General features: G+C 33.1%; 1 protein-coding gene across 1 annotated transcript; it reads left to right on the forward strand.

Moving 5' to 3' along the window:
* Positions 1-14,626: 14,626 nt before the first annotated feature.
* LOC133202782 (uncharacterized) lies at positions 14,627-15,809 on the forward strand. Its single transcript, XM_061338655.1, has 2 exons — positions 14,627-15,063; positions 15,284-15,809. The coding sequence occupies exons 1-2, from the start codon at positions 14,868-14,870 to the stop codon at positions 15,682-15,684; spliced, it is 597 nt and encodes a 198-aa protein (XP_061194639.1). The 5' UTR covers positions 14,627-14,867; the 3' UTR covers positions 15,685-15,809.
* The last annotated feature ends 5,037 nt before the right edge of the window (positions 15,810-20,846 follow it).

A 20,846-nucleotide genomic window follows, 5' to 3' on the forward strand; every position in this document is an offset into this window, starting at 1 on the left:
TTTTTACTCTGCTCCAAATTTGTATCGTTTCATTGGACTTTCGAAATTGAATACTGTTCGTTATTTTCATATTTCACTTTAAGAATATATATTAATTATTAATCACCATATGAAAAACCTGACCTGGATCCTTTATTGTCCATACTTCAAACACTGACATTGACTTTGATTAGATAGTCCGCCTCTATACATTTACTTTTTACAAATTCAGACGATAAGTTCCCATACGAGGGGTGATCAAAAAGTTCGCGTATTGAATTATTTCCATAAAAGGAATAAAATTAGGTTTCAATGTTTATTATTTTTTAAGCAACCCTCTCCGATTTAAATGCACATCTGCCTCTGTTCTGTCCATGCGCGAATCACGTGATCCAGACTGTCACGTGACATGTTCTGTTGCTTTCTGTTCACAGAAGCTAGAAGAATTTTCCAAGTATTTTATTTCTTATCATGCAAGTTTTTTTTTATAACAAGAACAGTCCTTTTGTCATAAATGGTTAAATTTTGGCAATAGGATGGGCGGATAGGGATATCTCTCTCCAGAATGAGCATGGTAACCATCACTACCCGAGTTCTCTATCTTGGGTCTGTCGTTTATCCATTGTTGATAAAGTATGAGAGCCTTCTTATTATCATATCTGATATGTTTAAAGTTTAAAGTAAACGAAATTTTAGGGACTTGATAATTATATTTTTGTTTAGGTATTCACATATCCCTCTAACTGTAACTTGATAATCTTTCATAGCAAATTACTTATCTAAAGACATATCTCTTCCCCCAGCTTACTTTAACTGGGTATCAGAACAAACATCATTTTTATCCATCTCCCTTCCTTCACTGAAACAATCATTCCAATTAATGATTAAACTTTTTGTAAGTCTTTTGTCTTCATAAACCTTGTACAAATTATTATATGCTACTACAAAGGAATTTCCAAGATATACGTTAAACTTTTGCTGGGTACGACTGATTCAACCATTTTTTGTCACGTCATCTACATACTGACGTCAAATTTACATTGTGACGTCACAAACATGGAGCAAAACATTACTTAAAATCTGCTATTTATAGAACATGTTTTTGACTATATGTGTGCCAAATTTCATTCTGATCTTAATTGTGGTTTTTTGAATAAAGATTTAGTTCGCGAACTTTTTAATTACCCCTGGTGCATGTATTAAATCGAAAAGACTCTGAAGGCATGGTAGAATATACTTAATTTGGAAAATTCAGTAAATGCACCGACAACGTACACATTGAAAATTGAGACAATGATATCTTACAGTAGAAGCAATTACTTTATTTGGTTATATGTAACATAATATATTTCAGTAAGTTTTTAAACATTGATCGGCATATTCAAGACAGGTGTTGCAATATATGTGATGAGTGTTATATCAAAACAATTACTTTTGTTTAAAAGTATTTAAATTTTCCCTCTTCCTAAAGTATTCATCTACATTTTTCCAGTTTGTTAAAGTACAATTTCTTTGTCGGAATCATTCAATAATTTTGATTATACTGTTCCTTACCATAACAATATTAAACGTTTTTCTTACCTCTATTTTGGTATATTTCTACCCCCTATTTGCATATTATTTCTTTGCAACATAAATATGTAAAATAACAATAAAAAGCATGCAAAACAACTGTGCTAACATGCAAGTGAAGATATGTTTGAGGATTTTTTTTAAACATCTGTTATTGCCCATATTTGACTTCAACATTCGAGATGAAATTTATCTATTTTAACTTTTATTTATGTTGATATGCAAAGATTGGGTAAAATTTTCATAACATTTTCAGCTGTTCACAGACGAAAAATATGTTCAGAACTTCAATTTTTTTCTTTCCATTAAAAAACTACAGACATTCTTCCAAGTCGTTGAAGAGCGAAACTTTCAGCCAATGCGATATTTCCTATGGAAATCTTGTTCTAGAGTGAGTCTTCCCCCGTAGGGGAAAGTCTGACTCTAGAGCCATACTTCCCCTCCACAGACATACTTCCCCCAAAGAGTATCAAAAGGGAGTAAGTCTACCCAAGAGGTAAGTCTCAATTTAAAGCCTTACTTCCCCTACAAGACTTGCTGTTGTGAGATACTATCCCCTTGCGGAAGGCTCACTATATGGCCATGTTTCCCTTTTGAAGTCTCGCTCTAGAGTGAAACACCCCCCTCCTCACCAAGGTTAATTCAAAACTTGCGAAGTTATTGAAAAGGAAAAGAAAGGTATAAATTTTATGTTTTAAGTAAATGTAACTTGTACAAAAGTAGTACTCATGCTGTTTTATTAACTTTTATTTCATACTATAGTAGACATATAAGTACGGTGTACTTATCTAAGCCATACAAAAATGTTAAAAATTTCATTCTAAGTGCTCAACCGTTTTTTAAGATAACGAAAGTGTTACGCATATAGACAGAAAATCAGCTAGCCGGACCCAAATTAATATCCTCCACTTTCAGTGAAAGCGGGGGCAATTAATGCACCGCTGTTTTGGTAACTAAATTATCTCTATAGAGAGACTGTAGTAGGAGTGGACTTTTGCGAGAAGCGCTGACTTTTACAATCAACGGCTCACAATTACATCAGGAAAATATACGGAAGCTCTTTTGCGACATAAATATTTAGTTTAACGGTTAATAAAACGATAACAATGGACCATTTCAAAGCCCATATTAGGTTGTCTAGGAAGGGAATGGCAACAATGCTTCCCTCAACCCCCTCCCTTTCACTCTGACCAACACCTGCCAAGTTTTCCTTGTCATGTCAATGTTTTTTTCTTCTTTATTTAATTCCCTTTAGAAAATGAAAAAAAGATATACTATCTCTCATGAATAAGGTATTTTAAGTAATTCTATTCCACCTCCAATCATCTCTGAAGTTGGTAAATAATGTTAGTGCCCCTAATATCGTAAAAATAACCACTATTAATGTATTCTTATCTATTATCAATCCCGTACCTACGTACATAACGCAGGGTTAAATGTCGAAGTAAGCCGTCAACTGTAAAAGTCAGTGCTTCTCGCAAAAGTCCAGTAAAAGCAAGATTGAATGAAGAGGGAAGAGATGATATGGGGAAGTCTGACTCTACAACTAGTAGTAGAGTAGGTCTTCCTATAGGGAAGTGTGGCTCTAATGAAAAACTTCCCGTAAGGTCCTCTCGCTCTGGAGTCAGAATTCTCCCACTGGGAAGTTTCACTCTAGAGCCAGACTGCCGTGGAAAGTACCACTCTAGTGCCAGACTTCCGAGAAGATGTCTGACCATGGGGGAAGCCTTGCTCTACAACATCTGTTGCATAGATATGTTGCATGTCGGCATAAAGAAGTGTTACACGTTAGTATAAATAAGTAAATTGTCAGCATAAATAAGTAGCAAGTCGACATAATTTCCATGTCGACATAACAAGTTGCATTCGATATCAATATTTTGCATGTCAACAGAAGCATGTCCCCAGAAAACGTTGTAACTGGTATCTAGCATGTTAGAAGTCATATTATTATGGGAGATATTTGATATTTTATTAAAAAAAAATTAAATCTCCACCATTATAGTTCGTAATGAAGGAAATACTTGAGGTTCTGAACTTATAAATGGTCTCTACATAGCTACATGTATAAAGGTACAATTAATTAATATCATCCTTATATGACTTTATAGATTCAGTGAACAAAACGTCGCATTTCGACATGAGTTGTATGTCACTTGCTGAATGTCAAAATGTGGGCGATATTTGATATTTAATTTTTTTCCCCTAATTCTTATCCGATCACATTTTTCTTCTATGTCAATAAAGTTATTTTGCATGTTGACATCTTTATGTTGCATATCGACATAACTATCTTGCATGTCGACAGATTCCATAGATAAATAACTTGCATACTTGGGAGAAATTCTATATACATGTAACTCAGTATAAAAATCACAAAAAAAAATCAAAATGGTATTCATATTCATTTTTATGTACACAATTCACATTTCTGTTCATTTACATGACATTTTATGCTCGTACAGATCTGCCAGAATCAATACATAGACAATGTGAAGATAATATAAATTTACTGAATGCTTTTTACGTTTCTAGTAATATATACAATTGAGATAATCTTTTCGACATACATCTGGGTTTATATACTCCAAAAAAAAAATACAAAACAAAAACGGACCAGTCTATTTTCAAAATAAACATGGTAAGATTTTATGTGTACAGAGTCATTTACATCCAATTTGAAGGACTTTAAATTTAGACCATATTTGGCACGTGAGCAGTGAGTGACACGGGACTTTGGTTTTTTAAGGTCTCATCCGACAGATCCGTGATTTTCACTTCTAGTGCCGGGCGCTTGGCGAAGGAACTACCTACATGTATATTTATGTTTTATGTTTGAAGCGGCGTTTACAGTTGTAACAAGCAATCTGTGCACATAAAAATTAAACGTTACAGAATTTTGGATGACCAACATGCTCTGTTAAATGCATAGAATTACATCAAGGCTTTCAACATAGAAAAATGTCATGCAGAACTTGAGCATACATAAAATTGGACGAATACAGTGTACAATATGCATAACATATGCAAGACGTTGCATATGAACCGATGATGAAGTTGAATATTTTAGAATTGCCTTTGTATTTGAATGATATAATTTCATTTTCATTTGACTAACACTGCGCACAAAGGAAGAGCCAGCTCATAATCTCCATATAAATTTGAAATAAAATTTTTTTTTATAAAATTTTAATTCTCCCCATTGAGCCGTACTGAAATTGCGATCGAAATATATGTACTTTATGCAAAAGATTAAAGCTCTTTGAAAAGTGATCTTTCAGTTTGGTACCTTATTTGATTAGATTTCAGGTAAATGGAATATTTTTTAATTGTCCTGGCTCAAGGATAATGAAACAGTCTCAAACTGAAGTCAAAATTTCGGTCATTCAAATAAAAAAAATAACAGCATGAAAGGGAAGCAATTTTAATACCATTTCAATATTTATTTGTTTTAATTGCTATAATAAAACTTCAAGTCTATTTACTGATTCTGACAGAAGTCTAAAACTGTTTCCAGATCCTAGTACGAGAACACTGGTTGGCCTCAGAAGTAATGTGATAAAGAAATTATAAAATCATAGTTTGAGTCTCTTAGCAAGAGATAAAACTTTTTTTAAGTGATTTGATTTCTTTCTAATACTCGAAATGAAAGGTAATTCAACCTTTAGTGTACTGTTTTCTCATGTATATGTATTCCTCAATTCATCAAAATGGGACCTTGCTGAAATGAGTTTTTGATTGGTTGATTGATTGATTGTATGTTGTTTAACGTCCCATTCGAGAATTTTTCACTCATATAGAGCTCGAGACGTCACCTTATGCCGGTGAAGAGCTTCCTATACTCGGCACTCAGGGCCATTGAGCAGTGAAGGTTCTTTATTGTGCCAACGCTTACCGTGAACGTGAAAGAGAACGTCGGTTTTGAAGGTTTCATCCGAAAGACCCATGACCTTCACTTCTTGTGACAGGCGTTCGGCGAAGGAACAGTCGCTACTTATGTTTACGTCTTAGATTTGACGCATTCACCGAACCCGTGCCTCCCGAAAATGAGCTTTTGAAAGTGAATTTGAAATTCAATACAGTCAAAGAATATGTAATTTTCCCAAATTAAAATTTGAAATATTGACGATCAGTTCACTATAATTATTCTTAATTAAAGACTGGTGACAGGAGCAATGTTAATACTGCGGATGTATGTTACAGAATCGTCATACAGGTTTCGTAATGAAATAATAACGTATTGAAGAGCAGATTATCATGTTAAAAGAGCGACAACTCTAAAAACCAAATAGACAAAACAAGTAAATGAAAGTTGGGATACATGGCATTAAAAGTCAGCATCATGAAATGTCCTGAAATACGTTTGTAGACATTTAGACTATTGTTCAATGAATACTTTTTTTTATTTCAATTAACTTGATTTAATACTTCTTCTATGAGTAGGTACATATTTTTTAATTAAACATTATTTCTCATCTGAGTATGATGTGTAAAGAATAACACTATAAAAGGGTTTCAAAATACCAAATTTAAATTTAACCAGACAATGGTTGTTATGAGTATAGTATGAAAAAATTATGTTGTCCTTTTAAAAAATCCTTCATTTTGTAACAAGAAATATGTTGACCTTTTTGTGAAATGGGATGGGAGACATGAAATTATATGGGTTAATATCTTGGTAATAAAAATAACTTTGCAGATTAATCAAGTATCAGAATTTTTTATTTTATTATTATTATTATTATTTTTGTATCTCCATGTAGAGAATCAGGCCATGAATTAGTTCTCTCAATTGGGATCTATCTTCGGCTTTGACAGGGACATCACTCCACGATTTAAATCCAAGTTGTTTCCTTTCCCTTTCTACATATTTTCACAACTTATAATATCCTCAAAATCTTTCCCAGACATTTATGGAGGAAGGTGTCAAGTAGTTTTTCCATATCCTTTGTACATCATAAAAACAAACAAATATTACGTTTAGCTTGAAGATGTACTTCTTGAAAGTTGGTTTTTGACCATTATCTTGAGGACTTTGTTGTAAACTACTCTGGAATGACCAAGTCTTCTCTGTATCTCCTTGTCTGCAGCTGTTCATCCTTCTATACTCACAGTTCCATTATAAAGATAGAAAAAGGTGTCAACGTCTTTGATCATACTTCCATTGACTGTTATATCCTGGATGTTGATGTTGTACTTTTGTTTTCACAGAATTGATGGTTAATTCTGTTGATCAAGATATGATGTTCAATTGTTCCGTCTTCTGTTGTATTTATTCTTTACTGGTTGACATGAGGACAATTTATCTGCGTAATCGAGTCGTCTAGTTTGGTTGTTAAGTTCAAGCTGATACCATAGTTGTTTTTTGTTGTTTTCTTCATGATCCAGTCCATCAAGAGTATGAATAAGAATCCTGACATATTACATCCCTGTTTGACTCCATATTTAACATTTAATTTTATACAAAGTTCTTAATTAATGTTGGAAGAAATAAATCTTTGTACTCATGATTGTATTCTGCTCCGTTTACGCCTAATCAGTTTTGTAACAGATTTTTTTTAAACTGGATTTAATTTAGAAATTATATTCAGGAATATTCCTAGCAAAATTAGGATACGAAAGTAGATTAAACGACCTTACAGATAGTTGTTAAATGTTGAAGTAATGTTTCCGCTAAACGTCAAACGAATTATGAGCCGTTTGCAAAATTCTATTATTAGATTGCGACATCGTAGGTAGATTTCATATGTGAGGTCTCAAGCATTAAAAAAAACCGCTCATAACGATATTATTCAATTACACGTGTAACACTTATTTTTTTTTTAATAAAAGTTGGGGAAAAATAATCAAAAAGAATTGCTTCAGTGCAGTCTTTGTCGCTATATATAACGATATATTTGTCATCTAGCAGTGTTCATGCCCTTTGGGCCTTTGATAAACAAGACTGTCTTCAGTGCACCAGGTATACAACTGGATTTTATAAGGTAATTGTGCGTGTTTTTTAACCGTGACCTTAAATGGAAGGAATCTAGTGGGTAAGACCATGCCATTTCTGATCATCATTTCTGATAATTCCGGTTCTTTTAATTTTGTTAACTATATCTTCTTGTAGACCGAATTAATAAAGTGTAGACGATACGTACACTAGATTTTGTTTCAGTTTTAAGTGCTGTTAAGACTATGTTGATGGCCTACTTTCAGCTTGAACATTTCAATCGATATCTCTCTTCATAGTTAATTATAGATATCTAAAGTTTGTCATACATTTAATCATTTTTATTTATTTTATTTTATTTATTTTTTTTTTTTTTTGAACTTTTGAAGAATACTACGTGGAGCCTTCTTATATCGCTTTTCAACGTGAGTGGGCAAGTACGATTTAGGATGGGGGGAGGACAAAGTTTTTTTTTCTTTTTTAATCAGAAAATGGTCACCTCCTCCCCAGTAATACGACCTTACTTTTTATTCAAATGTATTTGCTAGAACAAAAATTCCTCTGATAAATGTATCGCGCTTTCTCTTAATCATCTAGCACACTTCTTCCGTGAAATACTTTGATGACCACATCTGAAGGTACATACGTGTTTTAACTCGCAGTTGCATACGTAATTAACTAATCTTAATACAGGACAAGTTTGGCTTTCCAGAAAGCCTGAAATGTCATCTCTTTGGCTTCATTAATGTCACAGAATAAACAGTGGAATGTTATATTATTTTCTCAGTTATTACAGCCAGTAGTATCGCTTTTGAAAAAATGGGGGGTCGAGGACAAAAAAAATTATAGACGATTTATCTGAACAATCTTTGACAAGGGGAAAAAGGGGCTATCCAAACTCAACATTTTCATTTCTTGGAACATGTGGAAGGAGGGATTACAACTTTTCCGACAAACATATTTTATATTATAATACATTATCATGGGATGATTTGACGTACCATGCTGCAACAAAAGGTGGAAGAGGGGTCAAGGGTGCGCCTTTTCAACGTTTGGGGAAAAAGTGGAAGGGGACGACCCTCCTGGTGCTACATGTATGTGCCTGTAATATTTTGCCTGTTGTAAATATGCTTTATTCAGTTTAAATATATTTTGTATAATGTCTGTAAAAAATTCTAACCACTGAGAAATATGCGTAAGAATTATTTAAAGTCATATATTGCGTTTTTTTTTTTTTTTTTTTTTTTTTTTTTTTTTTTAAGCTCAGACTACCTAAATTAAAAAGATCTTTCTATTTGTTTTATTACTTATATAAAAATAGGACTTTCCTGTAAATTACACAGTTTAAATCAATCACGTTTCAAAGATATTAGAAATTTAAAACAAAAACCGATTTATTTACGGATTCAGATTTTAATTAACAGACGCAGTTTAATTTTTTTTTAATCAGTCGAACTATGGAAATATGAGGTTATTCAAGTTCAAAATCGGTGAAAAATTTAATTTCAACGTAAAAAACATATATCATGTTTAGCTACACCCAATCTCGTTTTTTTTATTTTTTAGCTCAGATACGCCATATATATAGCTTTAACAATAATTCCGAAAGAAGATGGATAAAAACTTAGCGTTTAAAGCGCCAACTTAAATTAATCTGAACCTGAATTAATTCCCAAGACTTTCCTTATTTTCCTTAATCGTATCCTCTGAAGTGACTTGGCCATCGAGCCACTGGGATTTGATTGATTATCGAGCCACTGGGAATATCAAGGGGAAAATTGAGACACTCCTGCATCATGTCCTTCTGCTGCCCATGCAGATTCATGTTCTAACGCTATATTATGTATAATATAAGTACATGTACATGTATACGCTCCTGAGAAAAAAATTCATGCATAGAAAGGTAATAAAATTGAAACGTTACCATTTAAAATTAAGCATTAACACTCCGAAAAGAACCCAATCTACCAACATCGATTTTATAGGCTGTTTCCTGAGACACACATTTTATAATTTTGGCTTTATTTCAAGAATACGAGGAGTGATTTTTTTTTACCTTTTCTCATTGACAAAAAACGCAAATTAGAATTGCATAAAGAAAATGATAACAGTTGCTTTGTTTATTAATTCTTAAAATCTGAGCCAGGTAAAGAAAGCTGTATCTTTTCCTAATACTTTTCTACAGGGGAAAATTTTAATAAAAAAGAATATACTGCACACATCCGAGAAAATACTCATATAATGATTCTTTATGATCTTTATTCCAATGCCTACAGCACTGAGTTACTTAAATCAGAGACATTTATGTTTCTGCCTAAATTATGCTTTCAGGTAAAATTTCTTTTCTTCGAAATTTATTTATTTATTTTTTTGTTTCATTTTTCATATATATAGTTTATTCGGCATTAATTATCGACTGACTAAAGTGTACATAAAAGTAAAGTTTTTGCCATTGTATATATGCATTTAATGTGAGTTGTTATTTAAATGTTTTTCACTGTTTTCTTTCGTCAGTAAATCTTGGATCCACGCCTTGGCTTATACATTCAATATGCCATGTTTTGTGTATTTTGATCCCCGCGCGCTGACCATCGTTTTACGCAATAACTTAGATACAATGTTTATGTACATAAACCGTTAATGAAGACCCACCACCACCCAAGTGATCCTACCTCTATTACTCTTAATGAACACTGGTGTAGTTTTACTTTAACTTTAAGGTGGACCATTTTGTTTAATAATAATAAGACAGACTTTGGTCAATTTTGTTTACATCTCTATATTTAGAAATCGTGTCATCGTCAGTTCCTTTGCCAGACCACCAGTTTATCGATGGCAGCTTACACTAGGACTTTACTTCCGGTGATTCAAACTTAATGTGTCATCTCCCGAGGGAGATGACAAACACATGAATATCCTTCAAGCTTAAGTTGTACGTTAACCGGTATGAGCTGTTGTTTTACTACACTACCAAATCATACAAATGTTAAGTATGAAAATTCACAAGTGTTTTATGTATATATGTATGAATAATATTAAGTATTTAAGTAATTTGAATATACATTTAATCATTATGCACACAAAATATTCTTCATTGACTTATAACAACAGAGGAACGTGTTCTTTGCAATTTTGTTTAGGTGTGACCCTTCATTAGCAAGCAAACTGCATAGTAGGTGCCTGATAACACTCAATTCATAACCTCTTAGCAAATAATGATTCATAATTTCTGGTCCCGTGTCCAAGCAAAGTTAGTAAAAATATTGAAAAAAAAATCTTTGAAAAGTCGTTCTTTTCCGAATGAGACTTTGTGCATGATTGAAATGAGTACTTTACCTTTCACTAAAGTTGTGAAATGAACGCAAGCCCTCTAGACTACCAAAATTGTGAAATTCAGCCCCCCCCCCCCCTTCCATAGGGTATTAATTCAGAATCCAGAGTGGGGCTAACCTAATCATATATGGAAAAGTATTTAAAGTTTGAAAAACCTCTTTACTCATGGACATTTAATTGCCAAGATGCATGCATGATAGTTGTTAACACTTCGCCACCTTCCAACATTTTATGTCCCCGGTTCCGTCTTGAGCATAGTTGATCATTTCAAAACAGATTTCCATCGGTGACATTTGCCATCTAGCAGACAAATTGTTTGCATGATTATAATGAGCAGCTAACCCTGCAGAAAAATTTTAAAATCCATGTCGCCCAGTTCCAGGAGTCAAGTCCAAGGGTGAGGCTATGTTGGTAATATATATTGAAATTTATTTAACAGTTGCCATGTACCTTCTTGTTTATACTCCTGCGCTTATAGAATAAAGGCTGCATGAATATAGCAATAATTATAGAGACTTAATCAAACTGTAGATTTTTTGTCCAATGACTTCAGATTTGCAGTTAAGGGTGTGGTGCAAAAGTGGCCACAGATTGAGACACGCATGATAGGTGACAGTCAAGACCCATGAGCCTCTCATTTATTTTTATGTAAATTGGTATGATTCTAAGAGAGGAATGTGTGAAATATGAAAGATTTCACGTTAAGTATTAGATAAATATTTGTTGTTTTATTTTTCTTGTGTACAACAGAGACATATACCATGGACAGCCAACAAGAAGAGAACCCAGAGTGTTTATCTTTCAAGGAAAAACTCAAAAGGTTTCAGGTTCAAGATGTCCTTTCTGAGAAACCTTCCAGGGTAATTCAACCATTTCTACAATTATCTTCAGTGGCCAAGTTTTTACTAATTGTGCTTTTAGAAGCAGAATCAAAAACACTTGGCTAACGAAGTCATGATGTATTTTTCTTGTGTTTTTTTTATTTATTGACAACCTATTTACGATAAGATGCTACATAAAATTATATAATTTGAATTCTTTAAAAGTAGCAAACAGTTTACCAACATGTGACATCTGACATTCAAAATGCAACTTTGAAAAATCATGCTAATTTGTAAGATAATTAAGTTTACCTGCAACTTACGTGTGTTGACATGCGATGACATACCTGCTTTTGATTTTTTTTTTCGTTTATTGAACTCAATAATAGCTTATTAAAAATAAGCTGAATGTAGTCATAGATAAGTTGCATGTCAACATAAGTTAGCTTCATGTTAACACAAGTATCGTGCATGCTGATGTTATTGAAATGTATGTATGCATGTAAGATAACACTACAGGCAAACCGTGCTCTTTTTGAAGGATTATATACAGTGATCGATAAAAAAAATCAATAGGAATCTGTGAACAGGGCAAAATACACGGACCTCCGAAAATTCCAGAGGAGTATCAGGTCGACCGAACACCTTCGCCGTGAGCCCTAGCTAAGTATTGATCATTTAGAGCGAATATTCCGCAGTCAAATAAAGTATAAAAATAAAGGCCTTACAATTGGTATAAGAAACGCCAACCAAAATACGACCCAGTGATATGTTATATTTGCTAACAAGGTCATTAGAACGACTAGACTCTAGAAATGCTGACTTTAAAACAAGGTGGTTGAAATCATTGTAGCATCAATTTATCTATCAGAAGCCTGTCTCGGTTCAATAAATGAACGTACTCAGAGCATGCTCTTGAGTATAGATTGACTTGAGACGTGAACCCTATATACAGGTGATAAGAGAATATAACTACATAAATTAGGACAGTTGACGATGGAAAAGCTTATATCATCTCGTTTATCATACAATTTAGTTGTTAGTTGGTCCTTATCGGCTGTTATCATTAAAATATTTAAGTATGAAACAGATGTGGCAGACTCGTTGGTGTCTTTTATTTCGAGTTCACAAGGATATATTGAGTCGATATGAGTGGAAAAAACTATAATTTATTAATTGATAAAACGTCGTCGATACGAGGGGTGATCAAAAAGTTCGCGAACTAAATGAATCACTTCCTTAAAAGAAATAAAATGAGGTTTCATTATTTTTTAAAGTAGTCCTCTCCAATTTTAATGCACATCTGTCATTGTTCTGCACATGCGCGAATCACGTGATCCAGACAGTCACGTGACATGCTTCGTAGCGGTCTGTTCACAGAAGCTTAGAGATTTTTCCGAGTCTTATATTTCTTACCATGCAAATAATTTTTTATAACAAGAACAGACCATCTGTCAGAAATGGCCAAATCTCGGCAATAGGATGGGTGGATAAGGATATTCCTTCCCAGAATTAGCATGGTGACTATCACAACCCGAGTTCCTCTGTCTCGGGAGCGTCGTTTATCCATTGTGGAAAAAGTATCGACGACTTCTTTTTTTTCATATCTCATATGTTTAAAATCTAAAGTAAACGATATTTTAGGAATTTAATATATATATATATTATTGCTCAGATATTCAACTATTTTTTTTACTGTAACTTGGCGATCTTTCAAAACAAATTGCTCATCTAAAGAGACATCTTTTTACGGCTTGCTTTCGCTTGGCAACAAAACAAACATTATTATTAACCATCTCCCTGCCTTCACTAAAACATTCAATCCAATTAATGATTGAACTTCTGGTAAGTCTTTTATCTTCATAAACCTTTTACAAATTATTATATTCTGCTGTAAAGGAATTTCTGAGATATACGTTAAACTTTATAGCCGTTCTTTGCTCGAGTACGACTGAGTCAACTATTTTTTGTCACAAGTGACCTACATACTGACGTCATTTTCACATTGTGACGTCACAAACACGGAGCAAAACATTATTTAACATCTCTATTTATAGAACATGTGTATGGCTATATGTGTGCCAAATTTCATTTTGATCTGAATTGTGGTTTTTTAAATACAGAGATAGTTCGCCAACTTTTTGATCACCCTCGTATGTCTATAGGTTAAGTTTAAGGCCACAACAAGTGTTTTCCTCATAAATAATAAAAAATGGTCGGCTAATAAAGGAATACAATTAGTGCCCATGGGTATTCCAACAGTTAGTCTCAAAAACTACATAAATGTTGTCAATGAGGGAATCTAACATCCTTTTTATATCAACTTCAGAGAACTTTGTAGAGTCAGAGTGAGCTTTATCAAAGTAATTTTGTAGATGACCAATCACGAGATAAAAATTTCTGCGTTCCATTTTTATTGAAGAAGCAGTCATCTATGATATCAAAAAGCTTAGTTTTTAATTATCATGAAAAATTGGCTGCATATTCAGTTTAGAAAAAAATGACATTTTGATGATTCTGACTTTAAAAAATTGTTTGTGATTTTACATTTTTAAAAAATTTCTTTAGAGTTTTTGAGAATCCATATCTGAATTAATATATTACACCATTTCTAGACTGTAGCACAGTGCGCCTGAAGTTTCTACTATACAGCAGTTATTTTTTTTAGGAGTAAAGAACTTGGTAGAGCATTTACTAGATCCGGTAATATGTCTTTGTTTTTAAGGATTTTCTAAGTTTAGGAATCCTGCATGTGTAGGGTAGACCGAGGTCACCCTGGTTGACTATTAAAAACTACGAAGTTCATCCTTAAAAATGAACTATGATTATAAGTTGGATTTCTAGAAGTATAATTAAAACCAAGTTCTTCTAGATCTAAAATACAGATATCATATAATGAGCCTAACAAAGACAATGCTACAAGCCTTGTTAAAAAAAGAAGTAAAATATTACATCTAATGAACAGAACTTTAGGGGGCAGACCTATGCCATCATAATAATATGACTCAATGATCTTTATTAGTATTTATATTTATGTCTGTAATTCCTAGGGACTGAAAGAGCCGGATAAAGTGTACAATAATAACACAAAAGCGAAAGTAAAAGTCCTTCCCACCAATACACCATTAGCAGCAAACAATCGACCAGATGATTGCATCGAAGAACATTTGTCCTCTAAACATGAAACGGTGACACAAAAATTACAATATCAAGAACATAGCATTGAGATGTCATCAGATTACATTGAACCATCTGAGAACATTGACGATTCAGACTTCGTCGAATATGAGGAAAGTGAAATCATTGAAAAATCATCACAAACGATAACTGTAGATAGTGAAGCTGTACGAGATAGTGATTCTGTGAATGTTGACATAGATGATGTCGTCAGCTCTCCAAATGATGATGAAAGCATAAAGAAAGGTACAAAAAGTTTGATTTTCTAATCCCTATTGTTTGAAAACTCATATACCTAAATGAATCTTGAGAAGTTCAAACCTGTAAATCATATATTGAACTGAAAAAACCCAGATGAGCTATTTTTGACAAATTACAATTATTGGTAAACGAATTGTTACCTGTATACTTTTAATAGTATCTTTTGGCAGCGTGTGATAATAAATGTTCACATTATCTTTTTCAGGAACAAATATTCAAGGAGAAAATTCCATCAAACAAGTAAATCAGAATGCTTCAGTTTTATCGAGAGGCATGTTACAGAGTCAATCTAATGTAACGGAAACCAATGAAACTTTAAGTTCTTCACATTTACAGAGAGGGACTTCTTTACCCCCTTACCCGACACCTCCCTATCCACTCGTGGATTCTATCACCGCCCCTCATTCGGCTTCAGTAGGACCTATGTTGAACTTTCAGCCTCGCATTGGCTTTGAAGGTTTTGTTAAGCATCCTCATATGGACTACACCAGGAGTTCGTCTTTGTACAGTACCAGTCAAAACCACCCATCACATTACATGATTGAACCTAAAATGCCGATGCCTAATCCAGAATATTCCGTCTCAAATTTAAATACAGATTCATAACATTCATTCTGAGAGAAAAAGAGGAGAATTTTAGAGATTGACAAGAATGGATGAATGTTCAGTGTTTTTTTTTTTAGCAATTGCATTAATCTTTGATCCTGTGACTGGTAAAATGGGAGTCAGAACGAGAGATTTGGTCAGTTAAAACACTTTAAATGCATTTCTTAAGAATAAAAATCATGCTATAATTGAAACGTCTACTTCTATTCAACTTCTATTCCTTCCATTAAAAACGTTTTCCTTTCCGTGAATGTCATTTTAAATGAACATGTACATACATGTATGTCATTGCCCATAAAAAGTGAGTGAACAAGCAGCAATGAGCTACATTGTTAGACTTCATAATTTTCTTCATTCAAAAAAAGTTTAGAAAAAGAATTTCAAAGGAAATTTGAAGAAAGTGTAAAGTATTGATGAATAAAGGTAATCTTTGGGTGTGTTGATGACCGTATCTTAAGATCCCTCCTAAGATATATCTTATGAACACAGTAAGACCTATCTTACGATGTAAACGTCAAAAAACTAAAATTAAATTCTATATTATTATATATTTTTAATTTAAAAAATTACAAAAAACTCGATACATTTAACATAGTATTGTGCATATCCATAAAAATGCACATACTTGAATACATAATTACATGTCCGTGCACCGTATTTATGTATAATTTCATAACGTTCAGTAAACTATCCAGTGGCTATGCAAGAGCGAACCACGGTCACGAAACCCCAACTGTGACAATGGTGACAACAAATAATTCAAAAAAGGATAAGACGGCTTTAAGGATGTTTTATTTAGTAAGATGGCTTCATGAAAAAAATGCTCTGACAATTTACATGATATAAATAAATCTGTGACAGCACCTACTGCGACACGGGACCTCGGTTTATACGGTCTCATCCGAAGGACCGGTCTCCGCGTCCTGCAGTGGGATTCGAACCCGCGACGTAAGGATCAATTCCTTACTCCGTGACGCTCTAACCACTGCGTCACGCGGGCGATAGTATTGAACGCTCTTGGATAATTCTAAATCAGTGCGAAAAAAATTAATAAAAGATAATATTGGAAAATTAAATATTACTTTATACACATAAACATTATATAATATATATTATGGACATTGTTTATTCAGGAATAAAATGCATTTAAATTGATATTCTAAATACAGTACAATCGATTTTTACAGACACAAACTTTAAAATTTTTTTTTTTTTTCTTTTTGAAAATTGTATTTTTTGAAGAAGAAATATCTCCACTAAAGACGTAACTTACGATGTGTATAAAATGGCTTCGGCTAAATTCTTACATATGTCTAAGAGTGGTCGTAAGGTATGTCTAACAATATACCAAAGTGGCTTTGGCGAGGTCAACAATGCGCTAATTCATGAATACCGAAAATAATTAAATCATTTATAATACAAGTCCAAACATTTGCAGCGCTAATTCATGATTACGCCAACTATCTCACTACCCACTAAATTTTAATACGGAAATTTATATACACGTACAGTACTTCCGGCATGTATATGTATTAAGTTAAGAGGAATCTTAGTATGATATCATGAACATGAATACTGAATCTCAACAGTCAGCAGCTCTTACAGACTATCAATCAACAGATAGATTATATTATCAAGAATTATATGGTCTTTATTTATAAATACAGTGCTTGAATATATTTATAAGAGGTATAAATAAGTACAGTTTTTTATTTTATAGGTTACCAAACTTTGCACGACCCACTTTATCCTTTCCACACTTATTCATCACTCCAAGGATAATGCATCTTTTTTTGAATGCAATTAAGTGCATTTATTCCTCTTGAGTATTTAGGAAAAAGTATGTGGTATTTCCTGAAAGTTTTTTTTTCAATCAAATACAACGAATAAAAGATGACAAAAGTATTTCTGACATGTCCATCATGTTCTTAGACGGCAAAACAAGATGCTTATTCATTGATTGTTGATGAACAATGGGCGATGAGTTGATAAGGTGTCTGGTGAACTTACAGAAGTTCAAACTGAATCACAGACAGCTGAGCAGCTCTAAAGGTAAGGCTTAAAGACTAGATACACAATCTCTAGAAGAAAGGTTTTCAAGGCATTGTTAACTTATGCAAGGAAGTAGAGAACAGCATTGAAGATAGTGCAACCGTTAAAAGCTGTAGCATTTGGGAAAAAAGATTGATTTATTGATTGATTTTATGTATTTTTTTACGTTCCATTCGAGAATTTTCCATTCATAAAAAGACGTCACAATAAACCGGTGAAAGGCTTCAAATTTTAAAACTTTAATCGGGACTCAGGGCCATTGAGCAGTAAGAAATCTTTATCGGGTAAACGCACGCCTTGGTTTTTAAGGTTTCATACAAAATGCTCTCAACTTTCACTTCAAAGTGCAAAGCGTTTGCGAAGGAACAGTACTAGTTGCTACCTTTTATTTCGACCTGGGTCAGTCGCGGCCGGGATTTGAACCCATTACCTTCCGATCACGTAGCTACCGCTCTACGGACTGAAATTCCTTGACGGTTTGGCATAAAGAACATATTGATAAAATTTTTAATGGATCAAAGCCGCCAGTTGACAGGAAATTAAACATGCACACCAACTGAAATTTCTATGCGAAGTTCACTTCCTGTATGCAGATTAAACATCAGTGTCGGTACCATCTGGAGATTTTATTTTTCTGTCAACATCACCGGAAAAAAGTCTTGATATATAGGCAGACTTGCACGGCAAATTTCAAGAATCGACCTCACTTTGAAATTTATTTATTTAAACAATAAAGTGCTTTTTTGGTTGTTAGAACGAGAATTGATGTTGCAGCTGTTGCAAGAAAAAAAATACATAACCTTCGTAAGCGGATTATGTAAAAAAAAAAAAATTAAATATGTTGAATATTATATTATAGATGTGTATGTCATTGTATGCATAATTGATGGAACAGCCATTGCTTAAGAAATCTATGCAGGTGGCTTGCTTAGTGTTGTTTACTGACTGATTAACAGCAATGGTTTTTAAAAGAAAGAAAGGAAATAATATTCTGTAGATGTAAATATTTATATATGATTCTCCTTTTATTTCCTAAACATTGAGTGTTAAAGTTCAGATCTGGGAGAAAAGTTTTGAACATCTTCTCAACAACCACTGGCCAAATTTAGTTGTGTTCATATGCTAGCATCCAAATAGAAATATTCATTGCCACTGAGGGTAGGTCGGGGCTAAATATTTCATAAGAAAATAAAATCATTTTTAAGAGTAACAGGGATAAGGCCAAGCTAAATCATATCAATATCAAAAAATTTGAAGTTCTGTTGATTTTTTTTTTTTTTTTTTTTTTTTTTTTTTTTTTTTTTTTTTTGTTTAATTTTGGACTGTTGGGTTGTGGCGAATAATTCCTTTCCATTGTATAAGTAATATGCTTAAATGCGTTTTAATAAAAAAAAAAACATTCATGTTTGAAATTTTAAACTATTTGTTTACCAATAAAAAAATCTTTAGAATAAAATCGAAATGTAACCATTAATCCTAAAATCGGAACTAAAGTTCCTGCCTACATATTCATGCAATATGGACCACACTTTTAGTATTGGACGGTTTTCCTTATTTCCTAATTCCAAAGTAAAAATATTTCCGTGTTTCAAATTGTTTGACGTATTTTTTTCAGCAATTTAAAATATAAACAAACAAATCGGATATTGGGGGTGATATTCTTGGATGATATCGTACATGTACCTACTTATCTTTTTTTCTAAATTTATTGTCGTCATTATCATGTATGTCCCTCTAGCTGCAGTGTATTTGTACTAAACTGTAAAGTTCATCTAGTAGAAAAAAAACCTTTAAATGTATCTTTGCTTACTGATTTAGATTGACAAAGTCAAATTAGGAGTAAGTAACAAAAATAGTTATCTCTGTTCAAGTCTCAAAGGAATCTATCGATAGATTTGCATGGCTTCAGTTTCTTATTCTATTTAAATTATCACTAATTCTATTTTAATTACCGTTCACGGTAGCTCAATCGGTAGAGCGCTCGCTCCGTGATCGGGAGGTCGTGAGTTCGAATCTCGCCCGCGACTGACCTAAGTCGATAAAACATGGGTAAGAACTGTTCCTTCGCCATGCGCTCGGCACTTTGAAGTTAAAGTTGCGGGTCCTTCGGATGAGACCTTAAAAACCGAGGCTCCGTGTCACGGCAGGCGTTGGCACGATAAAGATCCCTCACTGCTCAATGGCCTTGAGTGTCGAGTAAAGGTCAAAATTTGAAGCCCTTCACAGGTAGATGGTGACGTCTCTATATCAGTTAAAAATTCTCGAATGAGACGTAAAACAACATACAATCAATCAACAAATTTACTCAACCAATGTACTCATTTACAGTGAAATAGAAAGAAATAAGATGTAATTGAATTCAAGATGACTTTTCTTTGCTATCTTTGTGGTTGCACGTTGTGTCTAAGGTTGTGAGACATTAAGTTATACTTATATATCATTTTAAGACCTAACATTGAAACCATGGGGTTGGCATGAATTTTATTTTTTTTAAATGTTGCTTATGACATAAAGACGTAAAAGTGTAAAAACCATTTAAAAGATAGGCGTCAGGTTGTACAGGTGATATTGTGATGGATAGTGGTCATTGGGGAGAGGGTGATACTCGTGATGTTCATTTGTTAATTTTTGGGGCGGGTCAGAATACAACAGTCATGCATTTTATTTTTTATGAACCTTTCTTTGTTATAGTTTTACTTGAACTATCTGAAATTAAAATAAAAGTAAATGCTTAACAAATATTGAAATATCTACTATTCTGTGGGGCAAAATTTCTGAAAATGAAAATTATCATTCTTTTGCATCTTTCTTCCTTACTCCTTGAACAGATGTACTTCAAAAAACCTACTTATTTTAAAGTATATTCTTTAAAATGAATCACACCAGGAAAAAAAACAGTTCATACTTTCTGGACAGCCACATTATGATAATTAGTCATCGATAGCTTCGCATCTTTTAGAATAAACCGCAACATTTCAATGAATAAATGAGCATTAATATAGATTTTACATTCAATTCTGAAAACGAATTTCACTTTTTCTTAAATCTCGATTTAGGTATTTTGTTGAAAACTTTCACAAGTTCATTATTAATGAACTCGCAATGTGTCA

The sequence above is a fragment of the Saccostrea echinata genome, unplaced genomic scaffold (assembly GCF_033153115.1).
Source record: "Saccostrea echinata isolate AGI-Se365-2 ecotype Australia unplaced genomic scaffold, CSIRO_AGI_Sech_v1 ptg000047l, whole genome shotgun sequence".
Taxonomy (NCBI): domain Eukaryota; kingdom Metazoa; phylum Mollusca; class Bivalvia; order Ostreida; family Ostreidae; genus Saccostrea; species Saccostrea echinata.